This window comes from Phallusia mammillata, chromosome 2, assembly GCF_965637545.1.
Source record: "Phallusia mammillata chromosome 2, kaPhaMamm4.hap1.1, whole genome shotgun sequence".
In the NCBI taxonomy this organism is placed as follows: domain Eukaryota; kingdom Metazoa; phylum Chordata; class Ascidiacea; order Phlebobranchia; family Ascidiidae; genus Phallusia; species Phallusia mammillata.
The window spans coordinates 26,094,658-26,115,091 of NC_137253.1; the positions used below are offsets into that span (position 1 = coordinate 26,094,658).

Here is a 20,434-nt window from a genome sequence, read left to right on the forward strand (position 1 = left end):
GTCAAATAACCACTGCCAACAAAATAACTAAGCTTGCTCTTAGTCTTATCTGAAAAAGTAGACCGGCCATAAATTAAGCGCATAACAGTTGAGACAGTAGTTACGCGACAGGGGCTCCGGGAATGCTTTGGCGTTGTGGCATTCGTTTGTTGATTTTGCCAGGCAAGGACGGTTTGTAGTCATGATATCAAATGCTGTTCAGAATGACACAGAACATGCTGACTGGATTTGTCCCTCAGATCGACACTTACAACTTCGTGCCAAATTGAGGTAATATTCGTATTTTCTTTGTATAGGTAACATTTATCAAAAAAAATGGAACAGATATGACATTAGGTGTGTAAAAACAGAAAATAAAGCAGTTATTGTCTTTCTTTTAGGGGTCTTTAAAGCAAACATATTGTCATTGAACGTGCTGTTGTTAAGTTTAACTGTAGACAGGATGTAATTAACACCAATGGGGATGCATTAAATTGTTGAGTTGCCTATTTGGAAGCTATCACTGAGGAAGGATGGTATAATGCTGCTTATTCTATTGTTGCAATTAGTGGCATATTATTTTAGGGCAGGCTGGTCAGTTCGTACACTGAAGCAAGCTGGAAAGGGCAACAATGACAAACTTTCTGGTGAAGAGCTTGAAAAGATTCGTGCTGTCATTGCTCGAGCTGAAAAAATGACCTTGGCCGAACAAAAGAGAATCGGGTAAAAATGTCAAACACTCAAGTTGGATTTTAACTTTTTTGTTCTGTACAAAATAGATAAGACACAGACATTTTTGGTAAAAAATGGACTAGTTGATTTGTATTGGTGTATCATTTTTTACAATCCCCCAAAAAACAATTTACCAAATGTAATATATACTTGTTAATCATAATATAATTATGTTTTCGATCCAACTACCTACCATGATAATATACATTTATTTTTATAAAAAGCTAAAAGACATTCTGATGTGTACTGTAACTGCAACTTTAAATAATTTTATTATTCTGTTTGATAGAAATATGGTTCATGACTTGGAAAGCATGAGAGGCAAAGCACTTGGTGATGGGCAGTTTTGGTGTATTTTATGTGCTGAGGAATTTGGTAAAATTATCGGAGCATCATATGTTGTGTGTGCTGATTGCAACAAGGTACAAAATTTGATGTGAATATTGTCAAGAAAATACTGGACCGATAGTTGTTACTTTACTATCAAAAAAGTAAAAAACTTTACATCAAAAAGCTTGCAAATGCAAACTAATTCCTATTCTCAACTTTTCTGGCATATATTTGCATGTAGAAATAACAACAACCAATATTAAAATTCTAAAGACCTATAAAATATTGATAGGTTTTGCATAGAAGGTCACAGATCAACAGTAACAATGCTCTTCTCAAATTTCAGAAGGTTTGCAGTAAATGCTCTGTGCCATACACTCCTCATTCTATGCGGCGACAGGCCAGGCAGTCCTCACCCATCAGAAAAACCACTAACACTAGCTGGTTGTGCAAAATCTGTAGCGAGAGCCGCGAGGTGTGGAAACGTTCTGGCGCCTGGTTTTTTCGAAGTCTGCCGAAGTAAGCAAATGGTGTTGAATTTTCGCCTTTTCTTGGACGAAACCGTATAATTAATGGCCAATGCGGCGAGCGGAGATGTAGCGCAAACACCTCTTCAATTAGCAGCACGATTATATCAAAGGTCGAAATGATAATAATTCGTTTAATCCGTAGGTATGCTTGATTAGAAGATAGCGTTAACAGACGTACTGCATTGCACGAACACTTGCTTGACACAATGTATGCTGTTCTAATGCCAATACATTTTTGTCTTCGTTTGTGAATTTAATAACACAATTAGTAACCACCTAAAATAACATTCGTAGTTTCAGAATTTTTTTTCGTATTATTTTATTAAACAGTACACGGCAAACTTTAGAATGTAAGCTAAAAAGGTGTAAAAATAAAACAAAAACAATTTCAAGTACCATATGGCAGTTGTTGGTCGCTTTTTGAACCAGTCGAAGCAAGCTTAATAATGACATGCATTAACTATTTTTGGGTTCGCTGATCCACCGAAAAAAACACATTGTCAATTTGCATCGCCATGCAAGAGCGGCTTGTACAAGACAAAACACATTTCAATAATTCATGTGCTACTAGTTCCATGATTGGAATGACAAGCTTCTATCACTGATCGCCGTCGCGATTGCATTTGCCGCAACATCTCCGTCTGTCTGGTCTTGTGTTAAACAATGACCGAGTATGACAATTGCTTTCAGGTCCCGTCAATTCGATTTCACATAGGTCCCCAAAGCGTTTGTTCAAAAGGCCACTTTTCTTGTAGTTTAAATTTGGCGAATTTTACAATTGTCTAGAGACTATTATTGTTTAACACCTAATACATACTGGGCAAATTCAACCCAGTTCAAAAAACACTGTTACGTTTTGCATTCAGACACCATTCACTTAACATCAACGCGTTTGTTTTAACCCAGTGCAGCAGAGTTGCAAGCGGGCCCGAAATCTGAGCCGGAACCCGGCCCGAACCCGAAACGTTTTTGCAAAGCCCGTTTAGGCCCGAAATTTTGATTGACAGGCCTATCCACGAAAGCCTTGCAACAAAGGATGAGAAAGAAAAAAGAGAAAGACAACAAACACAATGAACAATAGAAGACAATGGGGAAAACAATACGTTTTAGAGGAGGGTGGGCATTAGGTCAAAGCCAGAGAATTGTTACTTAGCTGAGTGATTTTATTCAAAAAACAATGGCGGACACGGAACGTAAAGTCAGGCCCTTTTTAAGCCCGTTTACTCACAAATACCAAAGCCCGAACCCGGCCCGACTTGCAACTCTGCAGTGCAGTTCTTCCGAATTATGTGCGATATTATGAAGTATTTTGTTCGTGTTGAATATTTAATGCATAAGCCATTGCAAGCTGTCCTGACGTTTGGCAACGAAATCAGCCTTAATGGGGGTGTTAATTTTCATTTGGTTAGGGTTGAATGGCAGAGAGCGGGTCCCAGCTGACACGAAAATCCTTTTATCTATTATTCTATTTTCGCTTTCAGGCAATGCGCATACAACACCAAGAAATATCCCCAGTATAATGTTTACAGCAATGCACTTAGATGGGCTAAAAACTCGTTTAGGTCTGTTTTTGTTGCATATTTCCTATTTTGTTCACCCTTGATGTCTTTTCGCGTATGCAATTCAACGTTTAGTTCCTTAGTGTTTTGCGGTGTAGAGTTGCAATGTAGTGTTTGGGATTGAGTTTGAAAGATATTTGTAAATTTACCTTTCAGGCCTAATTAAAAAAAAAAACACTTCGAACCCGTTTACATCTGTTTTTTGTGCTGGGATTACTCTTAAGTCGATCTGCGTCTGCGACCTGTAAAATATGCGAAGTTTCGCCTAACAGCACTTCGCTTTTTGCGCATGGTCGAGAAACCACTTCGTCCACGGTATTTTCCAGTGTAATGCGACCGTCTTGGTACGCTGCACTTCGGGCTAAATTCATTTCACAGCGAATTCGTATCTAAAGTTTATCTGCTGATTTTGAAGCATAAATGTTTTTTGTTTGTATCAGAACCTGATTAGAATCACTATAGAACGGTCAAGGCGATTTTCTTTACATGGTTTGAAATGTATGGACCATGTACATTAATCAGCATGATATGTAATTATACATGCATTGTGAAACTTTGGTGTATTATCACAGAAGTAAACTAACTTCAAATGTTTTTAGTGTGTGTGCGCTACATTTTTACCCAAAAGCAGAAATTCATATAGACGTTGAGAGATGCTACAAAATCCTACTGCCACATTGCTTTATCTTTAGCTTTATTACTCTGTACTTTTCCAGGTATATTTTACCGGAGGCGGCGATGTTGCCAACCACACATAAACCTCGTCGATGCTCGACATCTGGTTCGACTAAAAAACGTCTTTTGTCGGCGAGTTTTAAGAACTCAACTCCAGTGGTTGCTCCCACGGTCACGTACAGCCACGTTGGTAGGTTTGTTTATATCTCGGCCTGTTTTGTGCCGTGTGATCGCGTTTTTACACTTAATTGAGCTTTGCAAGAATAGATGCACTTGCACCCTGGGCTAATTTCAACACCTTCTGTTAAAAAATCAAGAGTTGTGACAGTATATACTCTTTCGTACATTTGCCATTTTTTGTGGTAAACAAATATAACATAAGACACATGTCGCGCCGTTTAATATATAGGAAACATGTATGTAAGCGCAATTACCATAAAATTATATTAAACATTTGTAGTTTGTAGCACATACGATAAGACACCAATACGCTGCATGCAATTGTTGCACTGACAGTTAATGACCGCATTATCAGTAAAATTACAATATCACATTTTGACAAAAAGTCCCAGGCAAAGCATTTTACGAAACAATGTTATACAGCAGGCTATTCAGGCTTATTAGACCTGAACATGGATTGTTTTTTGTTTGGATTACCACGGTCGGCTCATTTTCTCATAATTACATTTCGCTTTTTGCCAGCTCAGCGGGCTTAAACCGTGTGTGTATCGTTTTTTGTTCCTTGTCGAATCAATACAAAACGGCTAGGCTTTTGGAGCTGATAGCACCGCCATCCGTCATTCGCTGGGTTAACATACGACCTGGGCGGCAACACACATGTCGATAATTCCACCAACGCAAAACATATGTCAGGTCTGCGGTCAAACTCTAATCACACTGAAATATGATTTTAATCAGGCTACGTTGATGGATTTTGGTCTATTACACACTGCACGCCCTGATCACATATTGACGAATTATTATCGACTGCCAGATAGTGCATACTGCAGTCCGTTGTTTTGAGGCTGCTTTGTCAGACAAGCGTTGGTTGTTGTGTTTCTAAACGATGAAATTTTTATGGATTTGTTTTCATATTTACAAAACGCCAGCTACAATTTTGATTTTAAGGATTAGGTTGAAACTAGGTTTTTTGTTTTGACCTTTTTACGTACAAACCCGTTTAGCCCTTTTGAAATCTCTTCGTATTTCTCATCTACAACAACTTACAGAAGCAAATCAAATTGTTGTACTTTATGGCTTGAAACTTGACCAGTTTACAAATAGGTCCAAGCAGCTTTTATCGTAACACCGTATCTCATAGCCCCTGATTTTGTGCTTCGTTTTTCGGAGGGTGTTTGTATAACCCTGGTTTAAAACTGCAGGTTGAACCGCAGAGTTTTCGCAAACAGATTACCCGAAAATGTATGCACATACTATTTGGGGTAATTTTTTTTTCAAGGTGAAGGTTATAGCAGCTTGCATGGTTATCTGTATTTGATCGTATAGCAGTGGTGACGTACACCTTTAATTCGGGCCGATTCCTACATATGGTATGTGGCCGTTCCGACTGGATGCAGCAGACGCAACACACGCACAAAACTCAATTAATCGACCGTCGAATGTTGTGTCACCAAAAAACAACACCTGCCTATGAATATAGTTAACTCTTAACACCAATGGTCCACAGCACCAGTTACCGTTGAACGATACTAGCCGCAGTGTGACAGTAGGTTAACAAACCTTTTGAAAAAATATATCAATTAAAAAGCTTGAATTTACAAAGAACGTGTACGGGTAAAGCGACTGCACTCAATAAAACTAACACAGATAACTTTTAAGTAGTGTAAATCATCAAAATGTGTTTCCGTTTTCCTATACTGTTTGTTCAATTTTGTTCTCGGTGGGCGGGCAAGGCCTAAAATGTGTTATGCCTTCAAAATGAGTCCGCCGTTGAGCTGCCGTTTTTGCAAGGCCGTTGAATCACATTTTATTTGATTTTTTTGTTGGTTTAAGGAGTTGGTTACTTCAATTTAGTTTAACCCATCGGGTTCCATTTGGTTGAAACAATACATGCCACTCAAGTTCCTTGCTTAGGTAAACTTCTTGCTACAGTTTAGTTTGGAGTGTGCCTCCGCATTTAAATACTTGAAAAACATTTTTTGGGGGTAGCACTGTCACACACTTGTTGTTGTTTTCGCAGGGCGCAGAAGATCGTCGAGCAGTGATTCATCTGATGAGGAAAGACACTGGGCGAGCAACAGAAATCGTACGTTGTTTGTGGTTTTCAAGTGTACTTTTGTACAGCAAACGGGCGAAGAGCTTGTGTATAGTAAAAGCATGTTGTTGCAGACGTTTCAAAAATACCATTCGCATTTCTACTGATGATTACAACAGATATTGTCTGCAAAAACATTTTATATTCGCTATGTACAAAATCTTAGGCAGTTTGTTTATGACCAAGCTGTGTTCTAACACTTTATTCTGCGTTTTTCCACTTAATTAGGTGCTTTGTATTGTGTTGCGTGTAACATGTGCAAAGGATCTGGTCTGCGAGACTGTTTACTAATTTTTTCGTTAATCTTGCACAAAAACCAAGCGACATAAAGTTGAGTACTCAAAAGTGTTTGGACGAGAAACGGGAAAGTTACCTGTTTAAAAATGACACTGTTTAATACTGTAAGCGTTCTTACCTTTATTGGTAAATGTACTGTGAAAATGAACATATTCCATGTAAAAGTTGATTTGGTGACGTTTTATCTGTCTTTCTGTGGGATATACAACGTATTTAATGAACACGAAGTTTGTTAAAATTTCCCACAATCTTCTAACTAACCGTTGCAGGTGTCTAATCTTATCGACCAGCGACTTAAAAGCAGTCGAACGACCAGAAAATGAAACTCACGATCGCTTACATGATTTACCCAACTGACAAAACAATCATGCGATTTTATGTCCCATGACACCTTTTCCTTATACGCAGGCCGTAGTGAGTCGAGGTCCCACACAACAAGCGTAAGCAGCACAACTAGCATTGTCCCTGGAGGACCAAGTCGTCTTAGTCAACCGCTCTCGCCCACAACATACAAGGATGAGAGTCCAGGTAACTAAAGATTCGCTGTAAAATAGTTTTCTTGATGTGAATGACAAACCCTAAACTGGATGGTTTTATGGCTTTTGACTCAAACTGGTCGGTTATGGTTGGTACTAAAAGTGGTTGGTTAACGGCTTTTGACTTGAACTAGTTGGTTAATAGCTTGTAAATTGAACTGGTTTGGTTAATGACTTTTAACTTAACTGGTTGTTTAATGGCTTTTAACATATGATAGGTCCTTGTTTACTTCTTCAAAGTTGAAGAAATGCAATTTTGCCAAAAGTATTGTGACCCTATAATTTAACTATTGTTTGTTAAAAGGATAAACATCACTTTTAATTTGTATTGGTATGCCCAGCCTTTTTTTTAGTTTAGGTAATTTAAAAATTATACCGTAATGATAAAAGTGTATGTCTGTTTGAAATGCCGTGAAAAAGAGCTAGATACTTGCTTGTAGTTGTCTTTACCATTGTGAAGGTCATTTCAAAGTCCGCATTTCAATTTACAACGTTTCGTATGTTGTCAATCGCAAACAAAGTTATACAGACCCCGCCCCAACTGAAAATATTAAACACTCTTAACCAGGGGTTATATTTGTTTTTCTGTGGCAACGTTTAAATCATCTTAAACTGTATTCCCTTTAGCATTTCAGGCACAGTTAATGACCTAAAACTGTTGTCGAGTGACATTATTACAGAATATTATTACGGATACAAGGATTATTTTATGAAAATCTGCTCAAGCAATTTAAACATAAGTGTTCAGTATTGTGTACATGTAAATTTTGCACACTACAGCATTTCAGTCTTCTTAAAAATAGGTACAAAGCACAAATCATATTTACTACATTAGGCGTTTTGATACAATTTTGTTAGTTTTAGAAAATATTTTTTACTGTTTTTTTTATTAAATAATTTAGATATTCAACTGATTCGAAACAAGAATGATTCTTTTACATTTCATCGTTTCGAAATGTGGAAAATATTGTTTCAGAGTGTGGAAATGTATATTTCTTATATCCAACCAGAAACGAATGCTTATTTACATCAGTAAACATGTAAACTTTACCGCCTATCGCCATACAGGAGCATCTCGACGAAGCTCGCGCAAAAGGTTCAGTTTCGTCCGAAGAACTTCGAGAAATAATGGCCGAAGTTTAAGTTCCGAAAGCGAGAGCAACGGCGCTCCGAAAAATGACGTCACAATCGAAGAGGATGGATCAAAGTCACGTGAGTAACACAAAGGGGGATTTTTTCGTAGCATTGAGTTACTGAAAGACTATTTTTGGATTGAAAAATAGTAGCTAAATTGAGAGCCTAAATTAATTGTTGGTGAAAAGATTGGAATCCATTCGAATTTGTTAGTCCCTTTTCAGAAGGGCCCCATACTATTTTCCTTTTTTTTTTATTCTTTTTGTTTTGCTCTGTTTGCTTAAAAGTATGTGTTTAATGTTTTTTTGCATGTAAAATTGTCATTTAAAGTTGTACATGTCAACTTTTGACCTCAAAACGCGACATGTTACATATGCTGGTCTCGTTTTCTAACTTTTCGTTACTATACGTTTGACAACTTGGTACACAAACTTTTTGGGGAACCTTCCATTTGTAAAACCAACAAACGTCTCTTAATGTATCGCGATTTCCATCACACGATCCTGGTTTAAAAGCTTGTTCAAGGAATCACAACGTTTATCGATGCAGACGATCAAACCATAAAATTGTAACACGGGAAAAATAAATAATTGATTGGGTGCGTCTGCGTTTTTACCAATGTAAGTTCACGAAATATATTTCTCTTATAGAATCAACAACAAATTAACCTAACAGTACTCTAGAATATATGACGGTTATGATATTTTTTTATCATTAACTAAAGTCGTGTCTATAGATTCAGCCCTTATGTTTGTATCATCTGCAAACAGTTATCCATCTGCGGTATCCCTGTAGACTGCACAAACACTGTACACCATTATAAGCAATTAGTCAGACGTGGCATTGGTAATGTGTTGTGCACGTTTATCACAGCGCAAATGACTTGCTAAGTAACCTAATTACCAGTTGTGGTATTTCTCTGTTGGTGTATCGGACTAATGACTGTTTAAAAATTAGGAAGAATTTGTGGGGCGACCAATGGTTTAGTTTAGTGAAAAATGTTTATGTTTGGGTTTGAATTAAACGAAACGTTTTTACAAGCTGGTATTGTTTCACACCAAATTTTGCAACTAGTAAAGAAGGAAACTGCAATTTTAGACCTTGAGACTTAACTACCAAATACCTAGGATACGATATAACTGTGGCATGTTTTATTTGGCTGTGCATTTCCATAAAAAACGGTTATCATTTGTTGCACTACAGCTTAACAATTTTTAATGCATTTGGTCATTCTGGTGGCTTAATGCGATTCATTCCATTAAAACTGCTAATGATTTTTTTCAATTTCAAATCACCCTCAGCCTTCGTCAACCGGGTAATAAACGCACTTGTGATATTTACCAATGTTTACTGTTCGTTGTAACGTTAACCTTCTATGATACCAATTATTCCCTTGCCACAAAATGCGGTTGTCCTTCCTTCCTGTGTGGCCTGTGGTTAAAAATGTCGTTACACGTCGCCATGGTTACCAGCACACAACGCCTCAATCGGTTAACAGCTTTATCATGTTACAATAATAAAATATTTTAGGACTTGCTTTGATTTCAAAATGTCAAAGCGGCAACCCTATTTCCTATCTCTAAAAGTAGAAATTTATATCGAACGTTACTATTGTTTCTGAATTGTGATCACAAATGTACAGGTTTATTGCCCGTTGTTTGAGATGCTAAAAACACATAAAAGTCCAGATATTCAAACGGCTGTGATTAATGTATAGCCTCATATCACTAATGATGACATGATCATTTGCCGAAACGTGTAAACAATATCGCTTTTACGTCTATTTGAGCCGTTATATTCGTAATTAGTCATGTAGGCTGTTTTGTTGCTTTCCCCCCTTATCCGTCCCGCTCTATATTCCACTCCAAACAATGTATTGTCAACGAATTATAAAACCGCATTTCCCCATGTTTAAAACTAGACTTCACGATGAATTGGAATATTACATGGTCGCTGGATTCCTTTCTAACTTATATTCATTTCTCAAACAGCCGTTGCGCCGATGCAACAGGAATTGAGTTCACTACATTCAAGTGGAGTCTTCCAACCTCCCGAAGTGGTGATAGATCCCCCAAGTAACAACGAACCCGTCTCTGACGCATCAAAAGGTGTGAAGATAACTGTTCAGTGTTTACCAAAATAAAAATACAGCAATGTTTCAAAAAAATTAATTTGATTTTTTTAAATTGTGTTTTGTAGCTTGTAGAATTATAGGCCATATATCTTTATTGTTTTGTGTTTTTCAGCTCTCTTCGGCACCATAGAGTTTAGTTTGTTTTACGAAACTACCAAGTACGCTCTTCATGTGACTATCATCAAGGCCAGGGTACGAACATTGTATCTTAAATGTTTCATACAAATGTGCTGCAAAAAGAATGCAAAACTTTTTGACCAAAAAACTACTTTTACAGAACCTTCGATCAATGGACATCAACGGCTACTCCGATCCCTACGTAAAAATGCATATATTTCCTGGCATTAAAAAGGTAATGAATTATTATGTAAAAACTACATGGTACGCGATACGGCTTAGTAATGCAAGAGAACTGTTTTGCGTTTATGTGCAAATTGCTAAACTTGATTACACGTACAGCAAAACTATTTATTCGTTATGTAAAATGGTGTGCTTTAATGATACAATATTAAAAAATCTACAGAATTTGGGCGTAATTTTCCGTGTGTGTTAATTTTGTCAATTATAATTGTGTTCAAATCTTACTTTCAATTTTTTGCTTTGAAATTAGCCACAGGAAGAGGTAAGTCCAGCATGGCAGCTACTTACAGTGTGTGTGTGTATTCTCTGTGCATCGTATTGCATTAGTGTTAAACTTTCATTTGCTCTAAATCAGCACATCATCTGTGTTATCTTAAGTGACACCACGCTCGTTGTTTCTCATGATTACCTGTTCACCTACTTCGTTGGCATGACAACTGAGTAACTGTCCAATATTCCCGTGTGTTGTAATAGTGTACTTTCTTTTTGGGAAATTGTGAAAGGGATTTTAAAGATTCGACACCTTAGAATAAACTATACTGTGTGACTGTTCAATGCTTCTGTAAACTATTTTTTTTTAAAGATTTTTCAACAAAACAATATTGACTAAAAACGTTACCACTGAAGAACCTGTAAAGGAGTAATTAATTTTTTGGTAAACGCTTTGAAAATATTTTTTGTCTAATTAAAGCTTAAAAAATGACAGTAAAAGCCCTAAAGTCGTGTCTGCGCATGCGCACAAAAAGAAACGCGACAAAGTCGTGACGTCATGTGATGACGTGAGTTTTTATTCGCTGTATCAATTTCATAGCTGTTATGCCTTTGATTAAGTTGCTTTCTAAGTTTGTATCTTATGTTGCTATGAAACTGAGTTTAGTTTTTCCTTTTTTGCATGCTTCTGTTTTTGCACTGCAAGTTGAGCAGCATCTTTTCAAAGGGGTCATTCACTACCCCAACTTATATACAAGGCACAGTGTTCACTAAAATGTGTGACTACCAATCTTCAAACATACAAACATAACCCATTCTAAACTGTTTTGTAAAATCTCTGCAAAAAAATATTATGAGGACACATATTGTTTTTGTCCGTATTTTTTTTCTTTTTTCTGTCTTACGCTGGTTTGTGAGACGCGTTTGGTCAAGAAAGAATGCTTTAAATTTATTCAAGTTTACAGAGATGTTAGTTAATAATCCAAATTTGATCCTCCTGAAGTTTGACCCCGATTGATCCAGCGGTTCACCCACAGGCCCCCAAAACGTAATTTTTTTAAAATGACTGTACTGACTAAAGTACAGCATCTTGGAGTTTCATGCTTTGTTGTTTGGTGCAGTGTAAGATTTGTTTAAAGAATTTTGTATCTTTTTTTCTGATTCACCCATTTTTCACCCTTTAAACCCCGAAACAATCGGTTTTAGTTTTAGGCCAGAAATACAAGACCTATAGTGCAGAAATATTCAAAATATTTAACAATTGTTTAAGCAGGTTATTCGTTTAGTATTTAAATTTTGAAACTTTTTCGAACGCCGCGATAAATGGTCTTTAAATTCTCGTTGTCAGCTTGGCCGTCGCATAACCACGGGTCACTAAAGGTCAACTTGTAGGCATCACAACACAGTTAAGATTTTTTTGTCATAACGTATCTTCTTTATTTTTGACAAATCAATTCAAGAATCAGTACTTAAGTCATGTATAAATTGGGCTAAACGGTATTGTTGAACACTAAGGACTGCATGCTGTTAAAAAAAGTGTCAAAAGGTCATCAAACGGTCGTTTTTGCGAAACAAAGTTAAGTCAAAAACAAGTTGTTATCTATGCCTTTGTAGCAAACGACTTTTTTAAAAATAGTGTCTAATATAACAGTGAAGGCTTTCTAGGAAAATTTGTGTTTAAAAACTGAACTTGAACCACAATAGGTCAAAGCAAGAGATTCAATTGAAAGTATTTTCCCCGTTCTTTTTTTACTGATTTTTTGTAATTATATGACAATAATGATGCAAAAAGAATACGGACAAAAACTTTTAAAGTTAAGTTAATGCTTTGTGAAAAATTTCTCCTTAAGAATCTAAAAATAGCCGCAACATAGGTTTACCGTAAATCCGCATAAACACGAGTGTGGGGACCCATTCGTTTTTGCTTGCAAAAACAATCATATATGTGGATAAAATTGTGTATAGTATAGTAAATTGGTAAATATCGTATAGAATATATAAAATGGAAGCATATCAGAAAGCCACTTTTCTAGTTTGCTATGGGTACTTTTCAAACCTCAGAAGCTGAAGTTCGTGTTTGAGATGCATTTTGAATATTTCTGTACATTTTCCGTGTTCCACAGGCGACCAAGATGCGCACGAAAACCAAAAAGAAAACTTTGAATCCCGATTTCAACGAAACTCTTACCTATTGGGGAATAACCACAACCGACATTGAGCGCAAGAGGTTAAGACTGATGATGCAAGACGAAGACACGTAAGATTACCCTTATATCTTGTTGTAAAACATTTTTTTAAATACAAAGGAAAGCTGGACTGAGTTGGTAATATTGTCACCCGTGGGTAATAGGTCTACTTTTCTCACTTTTCTCAACGATACAGTTTTCTAACGTAAGCTAAGCTAACGACACAGTTGCTAGTCGGACCAGGCTTTTGGGGTTTGGTTTGGTCCCGGTTTGGGTTTAATTTGAACTTGATTCGGGCCTGACTTAACGCTTGGCATCATTACATCAACTTTTCGGCCTAAACCGGGCTTCATTTTAACAGAAATTCCGGTCTCAAATCCTAGGTCCCTTAACAGCTCTGCAGCAACATGATTTATTACAATTTCGTTGGTTAGTACGTTTAATTACCTGATTTCTTGTGGTTGTTGTTAGTGACTTTAATTGGGGTTTGACCCAAAGAGTTTAAATCAATGCCATAATTTCCATTGCTAATAAAAACAACAAGCAAACACGACAGGATAAGATCCGCCAACCTTTCCAACGCAAACGTGGTATCCATTAGTGATGCACCGAAGTGTCGGTTGGCCGAAACATTTCGGCCGAATCCGCTGTTTTCCAATGTTTCGGTTTCGGCCCGAACTTTTTTGAAAATTCGGCCGAAACCGAACTTTTTTATTGCACGGAATTAAGGCCTTAAATTTCATTTACGCCCATACGAAACATCATTAATTAACTATTTGTTGTATCTATGAAATACCAGCCACGTTGTCTGCAAAATATTAGATGTTTAGCAAAGTTTACCCAGTGTGAAAGTGATTTTAGTTTGTCAAAATTGAGTTCACTCGCATCAACAACACAAGGTTCAGTTGAAACCATCCAAAAAACGGGGATTTTAGGTTCGACCTGATTCGGCCGAATATTCGGTTTCGGCCCGAACCTTTTCAGGCGGGTTCGGTGCATCACTGGTATCCATACTTCGGATAATGTTTGGTTCTGTTTTGTTGTGAAGTAGTAAGGGTTGTGATTTTCTTACAGATTCGGACACAACGAATTTTTGGGTGAGGTTCTGGTACCTTTGCGCTTGATCGAGCCTTACCAGACAAAAACCTTCGAATTGCCTCTGGAGCGCCACCAAGCGGTAAGCTTTATGCCTAAAAATTTTTCAGTTTTAACCCTGCGCTGGTATAACCTCATTTCGCAATCTGCAGATCAAAGAAGATGAGGACAACGAACGGGGCCGCATGCTGATAGCACTTTGTTACGAACAAAGAAACTCCATTCTCGTGGTCACAATACAGCGTTGTTCCGGGCTGCTCAACCCAGCAAGAGGCCACAACGTCGATCCGCAAATCAAAGCGTAATTAAGACCGTGTTTTCGTTATGCCCTGCTGTGTAGCACAGTAGGAGACTTAGGGTCGATTAGTGAACTGCAAAAATTATATCGCCTGGTGGTTTGGCGTTAATGTGTCGAGTTCAAACAAGGTTGTATTTACGGAGTATAACAGTGGTTCCCAACCGGGGTGCCGCGGCACCCTGGGGTGCCAATTGAAGTGGTCAAGGGTGCCGCGATATATTGCAATATTGCAGTCCATTATTTATTTTTAACCCGTTAAGTGCGGAATTTATTTATTTCTAACCGAGTTTCAGTGCGTATCAAGTTTCGCGTCTCGCAGTTATTCCCGGCTCCTTGTTTCATACAGTTATTTGAAATACAGAAACCTCAAAAAATTGATCCAGTTTTGCCAGGGTGCCGCAAACTATTTATCTCTTTGATAGGGTGCCGCAAGGTCAAAAAGGTAGGGAACCACTGGAGTATAACAATATCCTTTTTTACAGGTTTCGTACTGTACATGTTAGATCAATTTCATTACTTTTCTATTTACCATCAAGTCGATAAGCGCTGATATATGAAACAAACACACTGAAAAAGGAAACCTTCCCAGCTTGAAAACTAATGTACTGATGTGAAACAATGTGTCAAGACAAAATCAATTTCATATTTTAGAGAATATCTTAACCATATTTTAGGTTTATCTCTCACTTTTAACCACATATGATATTTACCCTAAACGCTTTACGCCTTTCATGTATGTTTGTGTCTATTTTGTAAATATATGCCTGATTTGGGCATGCAGAAAAAATAAGTTATTAAACACATAGTTTTTTCAAAAAAACTTGTAATCTTACAGATGTTTGCAAGTGGATGACCCAGGGAGCAACGAAATGACTTTTCGTAAAACCGATCGTCGAAAAGCGACACGAAGTCCAAACCCGATGTTTAGTGAGGAGATGCGACTTCCGCTGCCAGGTGGCGTTAAAGAGCTAGTAAAATGCCGACTTGACGTCACAGTTTGGGATCGTGATGCGCTAGGACGAGATCACTTAATCGGTAAGATCAAAGTTTGCTTAATAATATCAAACGTATAATTGCTGATCAGTGATCACTTGTTATGTTATAACTTTTGGAACCAGCGAGTGCTAAATGAGATGACTTAATTTTGGCCTGGTTTAGAAATTGTATTATACTTTAGACAGCAATTGCAGTAAAATGAAAAGTTGCCACAATTGGGCTTTGAAAATGTGTTATTTGTAGGGATGTGCCAAAACTGCAAATGTTCTGTTTGGTCGAGCACCGAGCATCTCACGTTAATGCTCGGTGCTCGGCCGAGCACGCTCGGTGCATTATGACGTCACAAAAAATCCCCTTTCTACGTTCTAGCTCTACAAGATCTCTTACGTCACCAGCGGTGTGTTATATGCCCATGAAGTACGCGTTTTTCCACTATCTAATACATTTGAAAAATCATTCGTTTTTGTTCATAGATACCCTTTCGAACGCTAGTTACGTATGTTAGCAGGGCATGAATATGCAAATTTAATGCTCGGGTCAGTTTGTGCAACTGCTCGACCGAGCACCGAGCATCAAAAACAGCGATGCTCGGTACCGAGTACTCGGGTTCTGGCTCGGCTTTGCCCATCCCTAGTTATTTGTGCGTTTGTGATCAAAAAAGGGGCCGTGCTAATGCAGACGCTTATTGATAGACGATATACTGTAAAATATTTTGCGTGAAAAATTTACTTGCATAGAAACAATTATTTTGTCTAACGTTCAAACACGTATAGTACCAAAAACGGATTTGACTATCATAACCGTTCTAACATGGCGTCACCGAATTTCATATCTTGTGAATATTTTGTACCATACATGTCTGTATTCCAAACCCTAGCATGGCTTTGGCTAAAATAAAAAAATAGAAAATTTTCAACACAAAAACAAATTTGCAAGTGCATTTCAGGTGGTCTAATGTTCGGTATCAACAGCAAAGGCGACAAACTTCACCACTGGTTCCACTGCGTCAAAAACCCGAGCAAACAACGGGAAATGTGGCATAGTCTTGTTCTGCCTGACGACCCGGGGAGACTCGCTGTCCTATCGGCAACTGGTAAACGGCGCAGATCACCGAAACTTTCCAGAAAGCGTCTGCGGTGATAAGCGATGACAAAGGCCTAATTTCTAACATACACTTTAAAATTAAATTGGCTGTATGTGTCTGGGTGTATGTATTACAGGTGACCTTCACTAAATGACTACGTATTAGTTCAATAGGGTTATTTAGCGAACATTTTTTTCACATCAGTGAAACACTATACACCGATCTGTTCATAAGTCTAATGACGAATGTAACGGCCTAAATAGACGTAAAAGGCGATTGTTCTTTATTTGCCAAAATGTTTGAACAATAAAGCATGTCGCGTTTGATGCTTTTTGGGCCTTTATATTCGTTATTAGACTTTTCCCTATTAAACTGATATAGTGTCATCCTTTTTCGGCCAGTAACCCTCTGAAGTTATAATTTCAGGTGTAAACGCACGCACTATGCTGTGGGTGTGGTTATGGCTCTGTGTAGCATTTTTCTATGTAGTATGGTATAAACGTAACACAATGATTATGCATCTTAAACAAAACTTGACATCCGTAAAAAGTTCTTTTTCGAGCGTTTGTCGGCTTGTTTCTTTCCTTTATTCGTTCTCAAACACGTTGCAACAGTTACAAGTATTGGTTTAGTTTTTACATACTAATTCCATCTCATAGAAAATTTCCTTCGCCGTTTTTCAAAGTCGAACTTAATCAAACTTGTTTAAATCGTAACTTTATGGTCAGCGCATTTTTGTTTTCTTACAATTATTATGTTGTTTCGTATTCACGCTGTTCCGAATATTTCCATTTTTAACGTCGGCATGTCAGTATTTACAAATTTTCTACTTGCTTTGTACATTTGTTTGTCGCTGCCGTTTTTTTACATGAGCTGCTGCGTGCATTATTGTCCTTGTGCTGTTTTAAGGTTAAAGGCGAGATTGCATGACCTATATAGAAGTTTGGGGTATCGCTTGCCTCATTGAACTCTTAGATTTTGCCTTCGACGTGTTCCGATGTTGAGGTGACCATGTTTCTCTTTTAAAGCAGGATATTTGAAACTCGAAAAGGTGCTAAAATTAACCTGATCCGTTTGTCATACTGGGTGTGTTTAGGGCCCATAGTAGCAACCAACGACATATTTTTCAAGCCATAGCATACGTTTAAATGTTAACACCCAAGATAGGTGAAGGAGCATGTGGCAGGCATTTGGATCAACTGGCCCAGTTTTCTAGCTGTCGTTGAGGTAAAACTTACAAGTAGATATAAGTTATGAAATATTTTCAGCACATTGATTTATGGTCAAATGCATCAGTACAGATGTTATAAAATTCTAACTTTCTACTTATAATTCATTTTGAAACAGCTGCAAGAATGTTGGTAGTCGAATTATAATGAGCGACATGATAGGAAGTCACCATACATCCGTTGTGCTATGTTAAGGCGCAACGCAGCTATGCACGTCGGAAGCCCAGGCCTCTAAGGGCAGCGTATGACCAGCCGTAAGTTTATGGGTATAAATAAAAAAGTAAGGCTTTCTAATGCCCGACCTTCGAAAATTCAATCAGACGTAAAATAGCTTGCTGGTTATTCAAACCAGAAAAAAAGAAGTCTTAACACGTTTTATGGTGTAGATTGCTCAAAAGTTAGACTAGGCTACCGCGAAAACAGTTCTCGGTAAATACAGCTGTGTATGAAAACTGGTTAACAACAGCAGCACATACCAAACGGATCCAAATAACCTGGTGAAGTCCCAGGTTTTGAACATGTTGTTTTGCCTTTACTGAGCTGTAAATAGTTCGACGATGTGATAATCGCACATTGTTTTGAGGCTGTTTCGAAACAGAAATTCGGGTGCATGACATCGCAAATTGGTGCTCAAGTGTATACATACAAAGGGGTAAACATCTAATTGAAATGGAGCGAGTACAACAATAAACGTACTACAATGTAATTCAAAAGTGTTATTTTATCGAAAAAATGATTAGGAAAGAATTTATCAACCGTGTTTAGTTTTGTCGTGAACTGTTACAATATGCCATAGCGGCCATGATGTGGTACCTGTTTGAAAACGTGTTGACCAGAAGCCCTACCGAACGATGTTATGTAACGCATTCACCTTTTTTCGAAAACGAACTTACAGCCCTAACCACAAAAGGTCATCTCTGACACGCCATCATGCCCGACGCGCGCGTTTAAAGTTGGCGTCACAACTGGTGACGAGCCTTTTTCGGTATAAAATCGTGTTTTGATGCACAGGGAATATTGGAAAAATGAACTCAAAATAGGAAGTTAGTAGTAATACAGCGAAACTCACAGCTATGGTGATTTTAGTTGGGTAGTTTTTGCGGTATTTTAGCCAGAAAAGAGGAACCTATAAGATCTAACCTTCTGCAGGTTGAAATAGTGCAGTCAAAAGACCAGCGTAATATTCGATAAAAAGACATTAAAGCGCACAACAAAGTTGAATTGTTTGCTAGTAGGCAGACATCAAAACAAAAGCTGTCGTGCTGTCCCAGTGGTAAGCTGTTTGTCTTTGCGCCATGATGATGCAACGCAGCGTTAGCCATTCCCGAGCAATTGTCATAAACACCTGAAGCCATTTCGATCAGATTGTTCTTTGTTACGTGAAACGGAATTGGTTTTTGTGACGTAAATCCCAAAATCGATCGCTTAACTTAATCTCACGATCAACGCTAGGTCCAAGTGGTAAGAGCCTAGTTCAGGTTCTTCATGAGGAGTTAACTTACTTTAAAGGGGTTTAATTGATATGGGTTGAATAAATGAAGCATATTAGTTTAGACATTTCTTAGGAAAACTAAACATCGCTTAGGTACACAAGACACGGACTTAAATAGTAGCTTTAGTATAAAACAAATTTCCAGCGAAGCTGAATAAAACGTATTCATTGCTTGTTTGAGTCAGTACAGGTAGGCACGTCAGTAACGTACTGATGGCAAGGTCAATAACTGGGAATTTATCTGGACTTTCCTTATGCAACGTTTATAGGGATTAGTGTGTTGAAAATGTAAATTTACCTTCGAAAGCACACAATGAGACAATATTGATATCCTTTGGTTTAACTGCGAAGCCATTTTAGTTACAGTCTGCCTGAGGCTTCGTGCTTCTTAAAAGGCATTCTTGGTCCAAAGTAGGTGTACTGAAGCATGAACCCAGCTGGGAGACGCGTGATTTCTTTGTTGTGCTCGGAATTATTGGAGCGTAGCGGACGGTATATAACCTCAACGCCCCTTTCGTCTGGAAAGCATTCGTTCGGCCAAGGGCACTAATGTTAGGGTCACGTTGTTGCATCATCTTGCATTGGCAACGCGTTTATTTAGCTTCGTGAGAAGACGATCCAGTGCGTATAGATGATCCTAATTACGCTATCGTGAACAGCGGGGTCACGAAAATTGGTCGCCTGCCATCAGAGCAACAGAGGCGCAATCAAAACACATCGTTTTGTGTTTACAGCAGTTTTAGGTCATCGTAAACGTTGGGTTGTGTCGATTAGACGAGTGCTCGACAACCAGATGACGGTCTGGCAATTACGAGGACTTATCTACGAGAGAGTAATCAATTTTGCGCTGCAGATAGAACACGGCTTCCTGTTGTGTGTTTTTCCCCTGCTGTTAATGGTACATACAACTATTGTTTGCTTTGTTGACATTCGATTCGCAGAGCGGAGGCAGTGATGTGATTAGTGTAGCTTCACAAAAGGAGCAATGGGTTTAAAGCAGCCAGTTGCTATTGCAATTTGTGGACTATATTAGCGTTAGTCAATGCCAGTAGCCCAGCAGGTTGTTATTCTCTGTTTTTTGTTAGCGTTATAAATAATGCTATAGATATTGACATGTTTCTATGCCTATTTAATAATGTGTATGCTTGGGTCAAGTGCTAATAATGTACCTGCGGTTTATTATTTTACTCATACTTCTCAAAAATGCTGATTTAAAATGTATACATTTTAAATGCTGATTTAAAATGTATACATTTAAAATGTATACAGTTTCTATAGAAACATGTTTATGTGATGAATCAGA

The 20,434-nt window shown here is 37.9% G+C and overlaps 1 protein-coding gene across 2 annotated transcripts; it reads left to right on the plus strand.

The window, feature by feature from the left end:
- Nucleotides 1-49: 49 nt before the first annotated feature.
- Nucleotides 50-17,298, plus strand: LOC145212805 (rabphilin-3A-like). Of its 2 annotated transcripts, XM_080081057.1 has the most exons (17): nt 50-270; nt 565-702; nt 1,001-1,133; nt 1,388-1,560; nt 3,847-3,995; nt 6,006-6,071; nt 6,786-6,905; nt 7,982-8,125; nt 10,039-10,155; nt 10,294-10,373; nt 10,459-10,533; nt 10,792-10,803; nt 12,875-13,008; nt 14,012-14,114; nt 14,185-14,333; nt 15,166-15,365; nt 16,273-17,298. In XM_080081057.1, the coding sequence occupies exons 1-17, from the start codon at nt 182-184 to the stop codon at nt 16,464-16,466; spliced, it is 2,076 nt and encodes a 691-aa protein (XP_079937183.1). In that variant the 5' UTR covers nt 50-181; the 3' UTR covers nt 16,467-17,298. The 2 variants fall into 2 exon arrangements, with proteins under 2 accessions (XP_079937183.1, XP_079937184.1); XM_080081058.1 differs by lacking the exon at nt 10,792-10,803 and having other exon boundaries at nt 66-270.
- Nucleotides 17,299-20,434: the final 3,136 nt, after the last annotated feature.